This window comes from Pagrus major, chromosome 6 (genome assembly GCF_040436345.1).
Source record: "Pagrus major chromosome 6, Pma_NU_1.0".
Taxonomy (NCBI): domain Eukaryota; kingdom Metazoa; phylum Chordata; class Actinopteri; order Spariformes; family Sparidae; genus Pagrus; species Pagrus major.
The window spans coordinates 22554580-22573026 of record NC_133220.1 but is presented as its reverse complement, the minus strand read 5'-3'; the positions used below and the strand labels follow the sequence as shown (position 1 = coordinate 22573026).

Below are 18447 nucleotides of genomic sequence, written 5' to 3'. Positions count from 1 at the left end.
TTGCGCGCTGACCGGCACTTCGTTTTTAAATGGTCTAGAGGAGCTCGTTGATTGGTAGAGACTACAGTCATATGTTGATAGTTCAGCTGTTTATGTTTTAATAATAAACATTAATTAGGTAATTTGTTCTACGCTAACTCCCTAACGCCCCTAGCATTAAGTATAACGTAATAATTCAGTAATTAATACTACTTTTTGAAAATGTCCCATGGTTTTAATTGTTGAATCATATTGTTTTGATTGTTTAATCATGTAGGTTATATAATAATATGAACCATATGGAGAAACATACTATTTAAAAAAAACCAAACACATTACAGGGGTAACCATTTGACTGAAAAAGGCTTTTATTAAGGTTTGTTTGTGCCACAAATGTTTAGATATACAGGATCCTTTTACAACTTTAGCTGTTAAAGTTGTGGTTGTGAAATATCTGTGACATCTGTCTATTTTGGCTAATGACATGAAATAATGTAAGTAATGTAAGTCAATATTGTCATAGATACATAATCAATCACATAATCTTAAACCACTTTTATGTATGGAAGTATGACAGAGTTTAAAAGCCATACACAAGTTATATATATCACTTATTAACTGGAAGGGAGAGCTTTCTTTTTGACTGAGAGCTGACCCCTATTAATCTGTGAGTTGAACAGATTATAAAGCACTTTGAAGCAAATTTGTGACTTTGGGAAATAAATTGTAGATAAAGTTGAATTTAAGTGAGAGTTAGCAAGTTCAGTGAACTCTCAGAGATGTCATCAGTTAAATGAGTTTGACGTATCAAGTTATTTGTTTCACTCTGTATATGAGACTAATTTGAATGTCAGTCCTCTCTGTTTCATCTAAACTTCCCGTTGGTGGATTTTGAACAGTGCACTATAACGGTCACATCACAGGTGTCTCTCAAAATCAGCTGTACATATTTAAAGGTGCTCAAGATCACTGTAACAAAAAACCTTTGATCACCACAAGCTTTCTGCTCTGTTGTCTGAAGTGTTTGGTCTTGTGTATAGAGTCATTTGTTGAATACATTTTATCAGCTTGGACATAATTCTATATCTTCTTTGCATAGCCAGCACACGACTGTTACTGTGCAACCTAAATAATGCATAGTTTCAGTAATCACTAGCAATCAAATATCACAATGTATATGTAGCTTTATAGCCTTCTATAGTCCTTCATGTAAAAATGATGCACGTTCATACAACTGCTGTAATTCAACGTATTGTTTCTAATGCCTTTTTAAAAAAAAAAATAGTATTCTTACAGTACTCTACATCCATAATGGTTGTTATGCTTGAAAACTCACAAAGAGAAGCAAACAGCTCCACCACCATCATTTACAGTGTAGTCAACCAGAACCACCACTGACACTGATTTGGTTGGGTTCAGCTGCGGGGGGGGGGGGGGGGGGGGGGGGCAGAGCTTGGGTTAACAGGTGCACTCACACACTGACAATGAACACATCACATGGGTGCCACAAAATAATAAATATGGGTCAAATACTGAAATTACGACATCTAGTGGCAAACAGTAGACATACACCTTAAAATGATGAATGTCTGGAGGTTTTGAAATGGCTGGATCCCCAAATTACAACCTTCCCCCTTCCCTTTATTCACAAGGAGTATTTCTTCAGTCATTATCTTCAGGCTATGACGCTCAGTGTAAATAACAAGGTATGCACTCCCTGTATTTGGGCACACCCACACAAATAGGGACCTGCTTTTTCTCAATAGTGATTTAGGTTTTAGGGTTGCAACAAATTATTATTTGCATGATTTAATTATCTATGTTTTCAGTGAATCGTTTTTAATTATCATGCCCATCACAGGGTCTTCAAAGTGCTATTGGCTAAACAAAAATCTGAAATCACAAAGGAAATTTTAATGATTTTAAAATAACAACGAAGAAAAATAGTAAATACTTGTGTATTTACGCAACAATTGACTTTAAAGATTAATCAATTATCAAAATCATTTACTATCAAGCAGTTAATCTGATCAATTACTCAACTATTTTATAAATTAAAAGCACTAACTTGTGTTAGGATGGACTTCACATAGTTTACATCAGGACAGAACTTTAACCTGACAGAAACCGATGTTTGAGTAGTTCAAAAAACACTGTGGCTGCACTTAAATATCCATATATTAGTATGCCCAAACAAAAAAATGTTGCTTTTCTGGCTATTCTGACCCACAATCTTCTGCACAGCGAAAGATGCGTCACATGACTGAGCCACAGAGAGATGACGGCTCATTGGATGGTTCCAAATCGCATACTTTACATTTTTGCTTCATATTTCTTGCTATGGACTGCAATGAATCTATAAAGGGTCAAAGTTCAAGGCGAAATGTTACGAAGAAAGTTGTACATCCAAGTTTAATGCATACTGTATGCGTACTAAAAGTAAAAAGGAAAAGTATGTGACTTGGAATGCTGTTTGACACGAAGGAAATTACATCACATTATTCAGGAAACAGCTGCAGGATGGCACTCAAGATCAGCTTCCCCAAAAACATCTTTATTAGAACAGGATGGGCATACTTTTGTCAGTGTGATATGGGAGAATGAAAGTGACACAGTCCTGTTATCACAAACAACGTACACATAAGAGTACAGTATATGTAAGTGTGTGTGATGGATAAGGTGGTGGTCAACTCTGAGTGTAAATCCATGAAAAGATGCATAGCCTTCCAACACGTTTTTTAAAGTTCTTGTGGGCTCACATATGCATTAAGATTATGCATGATTCACCCTTTCCACTGCGACATAGAAACTTTTCTTGTCATCCAAACAGTGCCAGCCAATTGGTCCAATCTCACAATCTGCACAGATGAGATACTTGATATTCCCAACGTCCTTAGTGAAGCCCACGTTCTCAAAAGTGTACATGTCGTCCACAAACCAGTGGGAGGTCAGAGTGTCCCCGTCCACTGAGCCCTCTGTGCTGCTGAGGCCGCTCTTTTTCCGCATGGATGGTAGGAACAGCTGGCGGGAGAAAAAACAGCCTTAGAAAACATAACAAACACTTGTGAAGGAACTCAGAATCAGTAATGCAATAGGGGCTTTGGACTTAGTAGATGAATGAAAAGGCTGCCATGTTTTTAAGTCTAGTTGGGATGTCTGTCTCAGAATATAGTTAGACCTTGCTGGAACAAAGAGTCATGAAAGTCTGCTTATTTATCTTGATCTCTTAGGTCATATGGCACCAATCTCCTTCATATTCCTTTAAAATGTGAAAATTTCCATTGAGATTTCATTAGGCATATGAATGCCTAAATAATCCAACAGTCTGCCTGCTGATCTTAGAATAATACAAACGGTTGTTGCTCTCATCTATATGTGTGTGAGTCTGTATTTGTGAAAATGTACGTGTGTGATTATGCAAATTAGTATATGAGCTTGTGTGCCTTTCTGCCTAGTGTTAGAGGACATTTTCAGATCCATTACCTGAGTAAAAGTAACAATACCACAACGTAAAAAAAATAGCCATTACAAGTAATAGTCATGCATTTAAAATGTTACTTTAATAAGAGAACATTAGTATTATTTGCAAAGTTTAGTTTAAGGATCAAAAGTACAATTACACAATGCACCAACAATGCCTATGTGAGTCCCATACTATGAAATATGCAAGTAGTATTCTACTGTTGAAGTCGGTTGAGGTGAAGATAGGTCTTGGCACAAGGAATAGCAGCTTGCACGACCAAACATGAGTTTTAAATCTACTTCAAAGACACGTTTACTACATTTAAATTTGTAAACATGTAAGCTTGTATCTGGATTCAGGGCGGGGCAAGACCAAAAAGAGCATATTGCCCATCAGGAGATTACTAGAACTGTTGTGAGAGATGTATCACAAGTTTTGAACGTAACATCTTTGCTTGTATAGAAATTAGTAACCACAGCTGGCAAATAAATCTAGTGGAGTAATTTACAATTTATCCTATCATTAATAGTGGAGTATAAGCAGAACAATGTACAAATACTCAAGTTATGTACCTTAAGCTTGTACTGCACTTGAGAAAATGTACATTTCGCATTGTATCACTGTTTTCATTATACTGTAGAGCACCTAGGATGAAACTGTTGTATCCCGAAAGCCCACTGACATGAGCCCACTGCCTCATGCCATACATCATACCTCTTTCTCTGCAAACACAGCCATCCCTGGGCAGAGCACCTTGGATCCGCAGCGTTGACACACGACAGACTTGCTGTTCTTGCCGTCCTCAGAAACCAGGTCGGACCGGTCCGTGCTTTCTTTGGACTGTTGATCGTTTTCCATCTCTAACCCTGACAAACAGAAAATCAACTTTGATGTACGTGCATGTGAAGCTTGGGACAAAGGATCTTTTACCAGTCCAAGCGCACTGAACCAAGGCACAGAAATTATCCGTAGAGCTAACTATCTTATGTTACATTACAGTGCTGCCTTTACGAGCAGAAAGATGGACACACGGAGTGAGTGCGCTGGAATAACGAGTCCTCGGAACCTTTGTAGTGCGGAAGTCCGTGACAAAGAAACTCACTAATGTTTACATTTTTATCATCCATTAAACACAAATTATAGCAATATTTACGTCGAACCATAGTCTGAAAATTGTTTATTAAAAATAACCAGAATGAACGTTAAAACTATTACTCTACTTGTAAGCCCTGCCCCTTGCATCTATGCTAACATCTATGCTAACACTGCTTTCACCTGACAGAAAAAAATAAATAATCACATTACACAGACATCAAAATTAGATATACACATTTGAATACAATACAATAAGACGTACCTAACTGTTGGAGTAAAAACCAGGTTAAATAATCACTGTAAAATCGTTAGACAGACAGGCTAGATGAAGCTAGGCTAGCATACTAGTTGGTCATGAAGTTTACCAGCCTCTAAAAGCTTCCGTTCAGAAACATACAGCTGTCACTTGGTTCCGGAGTATAGGTAAGCCAGGTATGTACAGTGTAACACAATTAGAAATTAAAACCTTTGAAAAGATGTGTAATAACCATACTGTAAAGTACGTTAGTGTGGTTGGCTCCAAAATAAAAGCGACTAAGCTATTTGAAATGATAAGAGTTATACAATAAATTGTGAATTTTGGCAATACAAAGTTTTGGTGGTCTAGACATACGATTGGGTTAAGATATTGTGGAAAAAATACTCAGAGGTTTTACTCGTTACTGCATGTTTTAGATGTTATGCCTCTATGTAAAAAATACTCCACTCCAAGGAAGTAAAGGTCCTCCATTAATAAAAAATATTACCAGCAAAATGCACCAAAAAAGTTTGAATGGTAAACCTGCTCGTTATGCAGAACGACCCCTGTCAATGTTCTACCATTACATTATTAACTTTTCATTTTGATTTCTGGGAAATGCATCATTCCCACTGGATATACGCTCGCTTTGAGCCTATCCAGGTGATTTATTAATCATTCATTGACATCAAATCTTTCATGCAGTGTCTGATATCACATTCACTATATAATATGCCAGAAATGTCCAAGTTGTTGCATAAATCCTGCAGCATCATGAAAAAAACAGAGAAACAACCACAAAAACTCAACTGTTTTTTTTTTTTTTAATTAAATTTAGGTTTTGGTTGTAATAGTTAGGACAGCAGCATCAGGGGAGGTTCTGTTAGGTGAATGGAGGAGACTGATTGCCAGAGACAGGATAACTCTAATGAGGGCATTATGGACTGCAAGGGCAGTCCGAAACAAACTCACACATCTACCTGTGTCCTGGCGAGAGACTGCTGATGGATATTTGGGGAAAACAAGCCACACAGACACCCACACATACTGAATATACAAAAAACATTTATTTACAGTATTTTGTATGCTGTTGACATTTGTTATAAATCAAGTATGATCAAGTAAAACAATATATTCAATCTAAAAAAGCAGCAGCCTTTCATGATTCTTTTGGGAAGTCCCTCCCCGCCTCATATAGCATCTGGTAAATTTTAAATTTTACTTCTGATTTATGCTTTGGCTTGATATTAGCCAGCATGTCAACAATCACTGCAGCAAACCGAAAGTCTTCATTGTCCTGCTGCCTAAATTTCTGTCTCTCGTCGTCCAGGTGGGCCAATCTTGTAAGAATGGCATCATCTATGGCGCGTCTCTTCTTCTGATCTGAGGTGCAAGAAGATCTTGAGGGTGAAGGACGAGTGGTTTCGTTATTGTCCATCTCACTGATCAAGTCCCTCATCTCAGCAGAAAAATTTTCTGAGTGTGTCTGGTTTCTCCCCCTCTTCTTCTTCTTAGGTGGAGGACGACTGGATGACTCTAACAACAGCAACAAGAATGACGTTAGTTAAACAGCAGTTACACAAAGCCAGGCTACATGAATAATACTGAGCATTAAAAGGTGGTAATATAAGTATACTTAGTTGCATCCCTGAATTACTGTGCAAGTAAGTATTTTTTATATTAGTTATAAATCTGACAATTAATTTCATGATCACTCGAGTAATAGTTAAGTCTATAAATGTCACAAATTTGAGAAAAACGCTCAACAAAATTTCACTGAGCCCAAAGTGACGTCTTCAAATTGCTTCTTTTTGTCCAACCAACAGGCCCAAACCCAAAGACTCTTCATTTATTGTCATTAATTACAAAGAAAAGCAGCGAATCCTTACATTTAAGAAGCTGGAAACAGCAAATGTTTGACAATTTTGTTTGAAATCTGTCTTCAATGATTCAGAAAATATTTGGCAATTCATTTTCTTTCAATCGACTGATTATTGCAGCTCTACCGTACTTAAGTACAGTTTTGAGGTACTTTTCTTGAGTATTTACATTTTCTGCTACTTTATACTTCCACTCTCCTGCAGGTTATACTCCACTCATACTGTAGGTTTTACTCCACTACTTTAGTTACTTGTTACTTTGCGGTTTAATTTATTATTGTATTATTTATCTACTGTACTTAAGTACAATGTTGAGGTACTTGCACTTTACTTGAGTAATTCCATTTTCTGGGGCTTTATACTTCTAGTCTATTGCAATGTAAAAGGCAAATATTGTACATTTTACTCCACTACTTTAGTTACTAGTTACTGTGCAATTTGATTTTAAGAATACAAAATATATTCAAGAAATAAATTATGATGAAATATTAGATTGACCTAAAACTTAATTGATCCCAGAGAGGAAATTCACAAGCTACCAGTGATGGACGGTAACTAAGTAGTACTTGTACTTTACTTGAGTAATTTCCATTTTCTGCTACTTCATACTTCCACTCCACTACATTTTAGAGTCAAATACTGTATTTTTTACTCCACTACATTTATTTGATAACATTATACATTAAATAAACATGTATGTAAATTGTACTTTTGCTTGTACTTTTAATATTGGAGTATGTTTATTGCCAGAAAATCACTTTTGACACTTAAGTACATTTAACAAGGTAATATTTTAACACGATATCTTTACTTATACTCAAGTTTTTTTTTTTTTTTGGGGGGGGGGGGGGGGGGGGGGGGACTTTTTACAACATTGCAAGCTATTCAGCTGCTGAACTATAATAAGTAGTAAAATCATCTCTAGCAGCTTCAACATTTAAGTGATGAACATATTAATAATACATTAAAAAGCACTATTCTGATTCCATTTTGCACAATGAGTATGTTTACTTCAGGTGCTCATGTAGCCTATATTTTAATACTAATACTTTTTTGCTTCTACTCGTAACAGTTTGTACACAGTGGTATCGCTGCTACTTCATCTGAGTACTTGTTCCCCTGACCTCACCTGAGTCGTTGATGGACACATCAGTCTCGTACACTCGAGGCTTCTCCTCGGTGTCGCTGTAGGGCGTCTCCGGGCTCCTCGAGGTGGAGTCGGTCTCCATACTCCCGACCACAGCCACAGGGTTCCCCGCGCCACTCGAGCCCCAGACGGCCTCACACAAATTGAAATAGCACCACGTTGGTTGCTCGTTTCCGCTCTGGCCATTCTGTTCAACGAGCTGGTGGTACTGTCTTTTGAGGGCTTTGAGTTTGTTGTTCACCTGCGCCTTTGCTCGGAATATCCCCCGTTCGTGTAGCCGCTTCGTGATCTGGTCATAAACAACCGAGTCTCTGGCTGTGCCGTGAATCTGTCTGACAATCCCGGCGTCGGCCCTGACCGACAGAAGTTCACGAATCTCGTCGTCTCTCCAGTTGGTCGACATTTTCGTTGGCCTCGTCGAATAATAGAGACTCACTTGTTTTTTTTTTCCACCACTCACATGATAGAAACGTCACCAACACCATCACTGGGAATTATCCGGACCTGCTCTGTTCACACGTCGGCTCAATCGGATGTTAAACGGACTGTGTACCTACGAGCTGGCAGAGTAAAGTCCGTTTAAGATGGCCGGGTAAAGTCCAACGGATTCGGACATTTGTATTCATCCACAGTTTACAGTTCATCCTGACAGTGTCTGGATAAGTTCAAGGTTGCAGCTCACGTGTGAAAGGGAAGACCATGTTTGTTTCATAGGATGGCGACGGCATGGCCCGCCCCACTCTGCCTCTGATTGGCTTACTGTGACATAATCAACCGAAATCTAGCCAATCTCAGTCCTCATACCTAAATCTAACCAATGAATGCCACAAGTACTAGCCAATCACAAGCAGAGTAGGCGGGTCATGACTTAGCCACCCTAGGAAAGAATTTTTTCTGTGGCCAGCCTCCCCTTTCCGTCCTCCAGGTCTTGTTTCGACACATAAAATACAATGCAGGCTTATCTTGTTCCCTAGACATTAATGGTGATTATTATTCTGTTCTGTTAAAAATCATAAATCATTAAAACATGTAACTAACTGTCAAATAACAGATTTAACTGGACAGTTGGAATATCAATATTACTAGTTTCCCAGGGAGCAATAAAAAAAGGGGGAAAAAAGCCATGAAGTAATGCAAATTATAATCATGAGTGTTACACAGATGCAAAGGTTAGATTTGACATTCAAACTTTAATAAGATGTTGTTACTGATAACAAACCAATCAGAAATGCCAAAAAGAAGCATTCTTATTAAGTAATTCAACAAAACAAGAGCAGCCTACCAAGAAAAAAGGGCTGTGGCTACTGGGGAAAAAGCACAAGGATGTGCAGGCTATTCTACAGTACTTAGAAGCAATTGTTTGGGTTTATTGTTTATGATTTGGGTAGACCTTTTGCAGTTTGTTTATGTCATATATTGCATTTTTTGCATTGGTTGATAGTTGACATCTGTGAAATTTTTGATAAAATATAACAAAAGTAAGCATCGAGATCATGAGTCTGTTTCACTTGATGTTTTGCACAATTCACAATTGTGTAATACCCTAATATTTATAGGACTTGGCTACTGAGCATGTTTGATGCAAATATAGATCAGGATGCAAAATTCCAAATATTTGCTATTTTAAAGTAAAACACAGTACATGATTGTGAAGCCTTGAAGGAGGCATGTCGTCTGAGTGCTTTCTACTTATGTTTTATTCAATAGTCTGGATCATCTTCCATTTTGTTACAATTATATTATGTAGACAGTTCCCACACATCTTTCTGATCCTATTCCTGCTCTCAGTGATCTCCAACCAGCAGCTGCTTGCAACTGTTGATCTCTACACTTCAATGAAACAGTGCCAATTTTGTATGAAGACAAGTGATAAGCAGTTGACGATGACTCCTGTTGTCCTCACAGTTACTTGCAAATGCCATAGGCTTACATTTTAAGAACAATATTAACTCTTGTGAGTGTATATTGCTGTCACAAGCCTCTTATAATGCCAGAACCTTGAACATGCATTTGACAAAATAAGACACTATATTTGTACATGTGGAAAAAAATTTATTCCAATAATTTTCCAAGATTACCATTAATAAATATTTATGTTTACATTTCAGTGAAATGTATGATTTATCACTTTCTACACAGGACATTACACAAAGTCAAGAATACACATTGTTTTAGTCTTTGTAATAAAGCTCGAATAAGTTGATCTAGAAAAAGGAGTCTTAAACAGCAGTTGATACAACCTATCAATGGAGTTGTAAGTTTAATAATGATTCGATTGTATATGTGGCAAGGAAAACAAGAAAAGTCAACATCTGGAAATCCTCGAAGCTCCCTTGACTGTTAAGATAGGCCGTTTCATTTAAAAACATTTCCGTTGGCCTAAGGCACAGGAATACTAAAAGTTTATATCAATCATACATAACACATTTTAAACCCCGTACGGTGATTTAAAGTTTTAAATTTAATAGTGTACACTAAGGTGCATTTGATATTTACACCTCTCATTGCATCTGAAATCTAGCACAAAAGAAAGATCTCTAGCTGACAAAAACACAATTTGACCTAATCAGATCTGTACATTGTGCGTAGCCCAGGAACTCTAGAAATTAATCAATGACGTGTTGTCTGACTGAAAAGTGATGGTAGGGGAGTTCATTTCACTTCAACATTTTAATCATCTTAAGTCTAACCTGAACTGAGCTTATATTTGTTTTGCACGGCGACAGCTTTTTTTGAGCCATTAAGTAATTTGGAAATCATTTGTTTGGAACTTTTGTCAATAAAAACAATGCATCAAAATGCCAAGGAACTTCAGTATAAAGTTCAAATAAACTGAGAAATTCAGTTTGTTTAAATATCAAACCCCTTTATTTTGGGTAGAATTTCTGATTAGGATTACAGTTTGTGTTACTCAGACACATCTATAGATCATTCTTATGGCATTTAAGCTACGTGTTTCTTTCATAATAATGCATTTTATTTTGTTTTAATGAAATTTTAGAGTATTCACTGGGCCTTCAGAGTACAGTTCATGTTTTATTGCAGAGCGGACATGGGTGGGTTTGTGGTGGTCCTCCGGATTGTAACAGACAGCTTCGCAATCAGTGTCAGCAGAGTTAAAAAACATCTGGTGACACCTATACACACCATATGTGTATACTTTCATTATCCTTATACAAATCTGCTCTCGACTTACTCCTTTGAGGACAGTACATTCATCCTCTAATCTGCATGGGGACTTGTAGGGAGGAAAGGAATGGTTTACAGTATGTGCCCTCTGCTACAGCACAAATAATACACTCTGTACCCTTTGTGCAATGGTCACAGACTATGGAGAGGTTGGGGATACTAGTGAGCTTCTAAGAAATACAAGATTTTGGTCAAAATCTTATTTTGATCTTACTTAAAAATGCAAAAATTCAAGCTTCATAAGTATTGAAGAAGTAGTGCCTGTTGAAGATTCCCTCTGTAGTTCAATGGCTAGTTAATGCTACTTTATTGGAGCAAAAAAAGAGCCAAACAGAAAGACCACCAAATCCAAACAAGATGTTCGCAAATCAGAAGTACAGAAGGAGCAATAAGTGACTATATATTGAATTCCAGCAGCATTTTACGTGTGTGTGTGTGTGTGTGTGTGTGTGTGTGTGTGTGTATGTATGTGTGTGTGGATTGTGAGGCTATAAAGAAAAGTATGAGTAAGTCACAGTCAGGCCCCTCAGAGTAGAGAGTCATCTGTGCATCCTCCCTCGAGGCCGTAACGGAACTCCTGCAGGTTGGAAACCCCGTAGAAATGGATGAACGCCGCAGCCACGACCAGGACATGAAAAATCTGATGAGAATGGAACTAGAAGGAGGGAAAGAGAGGTGTAAGTTTCAGTTTCATTCATTCTCATTTGCCTGTGTTTGATCAAGCAAAGGAATAAAAACATATCCTCTGTCTGAACTGCTCCATTGTTGACTCATTCTTTATTCCCATAGTGTAAAAATCAACATTCAGGCGTGTAGTGAGCTGTGATTTAAGATTTCACTCTCTTATGAAGGATCATTATTTTGAATCACAGCTGAAAGGTGTACTGCCACAAGGGCTGTGTATGAAACCTCAAACTCTTTTTGGTAGCAAGCGAGATGTATCATGAACACCGAGTATTGAAAAACGTCATACACCTTGAGCTACATCGATTGTCTGGTCAAATTCAGAACTTAATTACCTTGTTGGCTTAATGGTTCTGATTTGAGTCAAGACTTCACCATTTTTAGACTTTATTTTATCTAGTTAAAAGTTCCTCCTGCTTGGATATAGACAATGTGTACCATGTGAGAACTTTTCCATTAAATTAAAAGCAGATATTTGTAACCCAAACTCAGATATTGTGTCAGCAATGGAATAGAAACACTTCAAAGTGACTCATGTCAGTAATATTTACATCTGTTGTCTGAAAAGTAAAGGTGAAGCATTGCATTATGATCACTATGGAAAAAGGCAGATTAAATGGCAGTGTAATATAATTTTTAATTTTCATGTCCAAAACTGTTTGCGCAACTAATCACCTGACTTTCCTAGTTTTATAATGTATAAAGTAATGTGAACACATCAAATACTTACCCAGATGTCACACTTGCCAGGAAAATAGCGCTCAGGGATCCTGGCTGCATACAGACCAGCACCAGTGATATACATGGCACCCATCAGGTAGAACCAACCCATCTGGCCGACTGTGGTGGCCTTAACAAAGCCCTCCTCGATGGTGAAGTGCATGGTGGGGACAATGCCACTTAATCCAAGACCCATGAACACACCTAAGAGAAGAATTGGACAGCACATTATCAGTGTTTTCTATGCATTTAGTGTTTTGTTTTGAAAGAATGGACAAACATTTGTATTTAAAAACAAGCACATTATCCTGAACTGGTAAGTACCTGCTCTTGTAGGTCTATGTCGAGGTGTGGAGAAGCGGTCCCACTGGGCCACTATGATGGCAGCAATGCCGAGGACACAAACAATGGTGAGGTAGATAAGTCGAGGCTGAGGGGAACAATAGAAGGAGTAGTACAGCCAGGGCACGAAGGAGCCCATGATCAGGAGGGCAATGCCCGAGTAGTCAAGCCTGAAGAGAGGGGGTGACACAGAGACATGTATTTTCTCAAAAATGTTCAACAACCCTGCTGTGGATTTTTGATTATTGAAATTTCCACAGGAAGAAGCAACATCACTTTACGGTCATAGTTGTTAAATTTCTATACTCACTTCTCATGTAAGACATTAACACAATAGAAAAAGTCTTTAAGTATTTTTGAGGTTGTCTTTTCAATAAATGAACATTCAGCCTAAATTACCTTGATGCTACAGCAGTCTGCCAGAGTAAATGCACTTATCTAGCAGTCGCAACCACAGATCAGTATAAAGCACTTCACAATGCCTCACATACACCCGCAATAATGGCAGAGCTGCAATGCAAAGTGTTGGGAGCGTCAGCAGGAGCAGTTCAGGGTTGAGTTTCTTGCTCAAGGACATTTGACAAGCTGTGTTTCCACCAACCAATCCAGTTCGCTTCACAGTTTGTTACAGGTTTCAAAGGCACAAAACCGAAAGTGTTTGGTGGAATGTGGTATGGAATCCTACAGCAGAGCACAGACGACGAGATGACTCTGGTTACTCTGATTCTCTCTGACCTACCAGGGGTCTGCAGTGTTTTCAATCCACTTTTGAGTAATGTCTCAACGTTGCCTGGAACCTCAACAGAGGGGTAGCAAAAAATGGGACATCATGGAGTTGTTCTATTGGTACCATCCACAATCTTTCCAAAAATAACCATTCTGAACTGAATTGGACGGCCTGGTGGAAAAACAGTTTATGGAAAATCTACTGGAGCATGAAACTGAACCCTGAACTGCTCCTGCTGGGCCTGTCAGCACCGAAGAAGGATTGAAAAATCGTGAACCCCCCCATAGGCACTGTGATTTGTGATTTGGGCTATATAAATAAAACTGACTTGACAGGAGGGGCTAGGGGTCAAACCACCAACCCTTGTGGTTAATGGATGACATACACGATTCTCTGTTTTTAATTAATGGTCATTTGTCTTTTTGATGACTGAAGCAATTGTACATCAGGGCCAGAAACATTTTCTAAAGAAATTAAAAAGTCAGCGTATGAACTCTGAACAGTGTAAGGAGAGAACGCACCTCATTTAGCAATAACAACACTGTAAATTCGTGAAATCAATCAAATTTACTAATACAGATCGCCGTATTAGTGAATTTGTATAGCTGGAGTTAGTTTTGGCTGAGCTATGGACCATTATGCCCTTAATAATAACTGTGGGGTTATTCCTCATTAATTGCAATGAACTCTAGATGGCAAGCTGGAGCTTCACGTCCTTGATAAAGACACATATTGATGCCTGAAATTAAAAACCTGCCTGCTCCAAGAGCAGTAAGTCTAAAATAGGAAAAGACTTTGACACTTACAAATGATTCCTAGGCAAGTGTGTGAGAAAAAGTGTGCAATGGTGTGAGGCCTTACTTGGAGAAGGTGCGAGACACTTTCTCAGAGTGACAGTAGACGGTATGAAAAAGCCAGGAGAAGCTGAGGCAGAGCACAGCTCCCAGGAAGAACATCCCGAACACCACCTTCTCTTGCAGCGGGGCCATAAAATACATGTTGGGCCTCAGCATGGTTAACGTGCCCAGACAAATGAATAAGATCAGCCCTGAGGGAGAAAATAGTTTTACTAACAGCTGACAAGAGAAGAGACCACAGCTATCCAGACACTGTAAACAAAACTAGCATCTGCTGACTAAAACCCGATATATCCAACAATTTTTAGAAATGGTATGTTAGGCTTATTCCTCTCACCTAACAGGTGAGTCCAGATGTTTCCTGTCTCAGTGTGAATTCTGAAGATGCTTCCAAAACAGGCCCGGAAAGATGGCATAGGGGGCCGATGTCCATGCAGGAGGTAATCGTTGTCCTTAAGCCACTCTGGCAGGACATGAAAAGGTATGACCCTCCAGCGCCCCTCCCAAACCTGAAAAACAAGGAAAGGTTTCACTCAAGGACGTAAACATTTAAAACATTAAAAAGTAAAAATACAGTGGAAAAATGATGCTGGCACTCAAAAATAACATGCTATTAACTTCACAGGCCCTAAGCTTACACTTGTCTCCCATGGTGACTTACATGTCACTTATACAACACACAGGTCCAATGTCTGATGTAGAATTTAAAAAAAACACTTGCATATGACTCACTCGAACTACACAGCAGTCACAGGTTAATCCCTGGTTGTAGCTGTTAACCCAGATCTGCAACTGTGTGTGCATTAGCCCCACTGCTAATCCACAGACCTCTACTAGACCTGGTGAACATTGCTGAGATAAACAGGGAGTTGAGTTTCAGGGTGATGAAATATTCATGCTGGTTTAACAGGAGAGTCTCGCATTCACCCTATTATGTAACATTTCATGGTTGACCAACCAAAATTTGACAATCACAATCAAATCTGTCTGATTGAGATAAGCTGACTTCCCTGTTCAAAGAACCAGAAGTTACTGCTATATTTATAGTAAGTGTATCAGTACTTGTTATTATAGAAACTTGTGTTCATTCATTTGCACTAAAGCTGGATTGAAAGGGGAAGTGAAGCCAGACGGGAAGACATGAGCTTCACACCAACCTCAAGCACAGGTTTGTTTCAGTTCCTGCAAAAGTTAAAAGTTTTGCCTGGCAGTGTAGCCAAGTGAGATCTGGATTGGTGCTCAAAATCTATACAAGCTTTGTGTTTATCAACCTGAGAAGACAATTTTACCTTGTGTACAAACTCCTCCATCTTCTCCATGGCATGGTGGGCCTGAAGTGGTAAGGTCAGGACTTCTCCCACCTCATCATCCTCCTCTTCCTCATCAGCAAGCATCGCAGCTCCCTTTAGAGAGATTGCAGGAGAACACTGAAGCTACAGAGCCAGAACAACTTTTCCCTGTGAATCGTCTGAAACAGTCCTACCTCTGGATGGGCGCCTTTAGACGCTGCTGGTCGCCCCCCTCCCTCCTCCAGCAGTGGCCCCAGCTCCATCAGCTCAACATCTGGGACACGGCAGTCCTCAGAGATCCGACAGTCTGCATCACTTGCAGACCCGTTTCGGCCTGACATAGGGAGACTGCCTGATGACCCACTCACAGTCTCTGTATTCAGCTTCAGATGGGACAGATGGTTCAATTTCCTCCTGAGGAACCAGAATCACAGTTAACTTTTACTGGCCAAGTATGTTGACATATACAAGAAATGTGACTCCACTTCTTGGTAGCTCTCGATACACTCTGCACTGCAGAGAGCACATTGCCAGGAAGACACAAATATAGACATTGCGCTAAACATAGATAACCAAATATAAACATGATCGGTATTATAGGTGGAAAACAAAGACAATCTATACACAGGTCAGGTTGTATCTTATTGTACAGATTGTTGTAAGTGCATGGCAATGCAAAAAAAGAAGAAGAAAAAGGCTGGAATAAATATTGTAGAAATGCCAATTTATCGTAAATATGTTGGCTTACAATTGAGAAAATGTCATTATTGATATCGTCTCAATAATAACCTTTCTGCCAATAAATAATTCCAATAATGTAGAGTCTTTATACAAAAGCTGCAGAATAGGAACTTCACATGAATTCTGGTTCTGAAAGAGTATCAAGGGGGGTTATCAAAAGGTTTTTAAGGCTATATTGCCACATACAACAAATACATCTATTATTAACTATTAATGTCTGTTTCTAATTTCATTTTATTTTTTTTTGCCTTTTATGATGCCTGATGTGTAACTTCTGTTGTTGTCTGTTTTTTTATTTTCTTTTGTTCTTGCTATACAAATAAAGTTAGCATGACTTATTATTATTATTATTATTATTATTATTATTATTATTATTATTATCAAGGTGCTCTAACAAAGCTTTTGCCATTGGAGAACTATATTTTTCAACTGAAAGCTTCTCACTAACGGTTACTGAATCAGTATCAGCCCCAATTAACAGATCGTCTCAATATTTCATATTGGTGCATCACTGGCAATAAGGTGCTCCAAATACAGAGATGGTTTAATGTGCATAGATTGGTGGATGCAGTATATGTACAATACATACAGTCCTCATAGACTTACATATGACATTGAAAGGATATTTGTGTTATTGCAGTTACTGCAGATCGATAATTTGCAGTTAATGCGATGATTATTATTTTAAAAGATTTGCCGTCTAGTTTTTAGTAAACATGTATCCAAACATCTATTCTTTGGTTTAAAATGGCTGGTGATTAATCTGGGTCTCGTGAAATCTGTTGTGTTTCATCGATCACACATTCACAACAAGAGAACAAAGGAGCGGATAAACTTGAGTAGATTTATTACCAGCTAAAATTATCGGTCGAATATTGTAGTAGTGAAATAATCCTGATCTACGACAGAAAACTGGCATTTGATACAGAGCTGAGGCTGACAACACAAACAAAACGTTTAACCAAGTTAAAGCTTAGCATTTCCTGGCAGACGGATGTTGATTAGCACAGACGGAACATGGAGTACAAAATGTAAACAACCGCAAGATACTGACGACTTAACCTAAATGTATCCTATCTTGTACGGTTCGGTACACCACACAGAAAGCAACTGAATAAAAACAAGCACGGATACGTTTTTAGGTTAGCAGCCAGGTCACGGATCGCTCATATATCATCTTGCTAACGTTAACTACCTTTGAGCTAGCGCCGAGCCGTCGCTAACCAGTCGAGCAGGCTACACTGCTTTTTGAATTAACTTGCTAGCAGGAAGACAAAAGTCATCCCGACGACGCCGACGTATAACGTTATCTAGATAGCTTACTGTACAGTCATCTGCTATATACATGAATTTAAATGGCCATGTTACCTGACAAGGTAGCCTTCAAACCAGGAAGGTGAATTATTTATCGAAACACAATCTTTCCGGAAGTTGAGATCTCTTCCGGAAGTCTGTCCTCTTTCCAAATTAAAAGCACCTCGTCACGCGTAGAAAAACGAACATCTTTATATAATCTTTGATCAAAGCCTTCATTTGTGTCATTTACAAAATGATTTACAACATGTAAATACGCACAATGTTATAATACATTTTTGAAAATATGATTATGTAATAATAATACCAAATCAGCAACCATGTTTCCTTGGGGAGATATCTCAAAATGCAGAAATAATTGTTAGATATGTTTTTAATGACTGAGAACAGTTTTTCTATTTAGATGGTATTATAGACCATATAAAATGAAGTCTATCTTATGCATTTTTTTAAAGTAATAAACTTCAGAGACAGGAAGCACAGTATGACTGCCTTGTACATCAAATCTATTTGAAATGCACTGTCATAAATATTATAACTCTTCGATGCAGTGAATACCTAGGGATATAATTCAGAGTGAAAGTCACAAAAATTAAAGAGAAAGAAAGAAAAGTTGATATTTTGCAGTCTCATTCCCAACCCATTATATATTTACTCCTTGGGATTGTAGGCCAGGCCGGCCGCCATCCCTATATGTCTTATGCCTTACCATAAATGACTGAAATATTCTATTTTTAAATACAATATGGACTTCAGTGTGTCTGAAGTTAACATCATTCATT

At 38.3% G+C, this 18447-nt stretch overlaps 3 protein-coding genes across 4 annotated transcripts; all 3 read right to left on the bottom strand.

Annotated features, from left to right (window-relative positions):
* Positions 1–2512: 2512 nt before the first annotated feature.
* rabif (RAB interacting factor) lies at positions 2513–4896 on the bottom strand. 2 transcript variants are annotated; one of them, XM_073468651.1, is made up of 3 exons: positions 4800–4896; positions 4157–4308; positions 2513–3000 (listed from the first exon to the last, which is right to left on the bottom strand). In XM_073468651.1, the coding sequence occupies exons 2-3, from the start codon at positions 4298–4300 to the stop codon at positions 2752–2754; spliced, it is 393 nt and encodes a 130-aa protein (XP_073324752.1). In that variant the 5' UTR covers positions 4301–4308; positions 4800–4896; the 3' UTR covers positions 2513–2751. The 2 variants fall into 2 exon arrangements, with proteins under 2 accessions (XP_073324752.1, XP_073324753.1); XM_073468652.1 differs by lacking the exon at positions 4800–4896 and having other exon boundaries at positions 4157–4551.
* A 924-nt stretch (positions 4897–5820) lies between these two features.
* On the bottom strand, positions 5821–8285 carry LOC140998250 (uncharacterized). The gene is made up of 2 exons (XM_073468467.1): positions 7785–8285; positions 5821–6311 (listed from the first exon to the last, which is right to left on the bottom strand). Exons 1-2 carry the CDS (start codon positions 8203–8205, stop codon positions 5935–5937), a joined length of 798 nt encoding a protein of 265 aa, XP_073324568.1. The 5' UTR covers positions 8206–8285; the 3' UTR covers positions 5821–5934.
* Positions 8286–9833: 1548 nt separating this feature from the next.
* adipor1a (adiponectin receptor 1a) lies at positions 9834–17788 on the bottom strand. Its single transcript, XM_073468608.1, has 8 exons — positions 17720–17788; positions 15805–16024; positions 15611–15724; positions 14659–14830; positions 14326–14512; positions 12720–12907; positions 12406–12599; positions 9834–11646 (listed from the first exon to the last, which is right to left on the bottom strand). The coding sequence occupies exons 2-8, from the start codon at positions 15949–15951 to the stop codon at positions 11518–11520; spliced, it is 1131 nt and encodes a 376-aa protein (XP_073324709.1). The 5' UTR covers positions 15952–16024; positions 17720–17788; the 3' UTR covers positions 9834–11517.
* Positions 17789–18447: the final 659 nt, after the last annotated feature.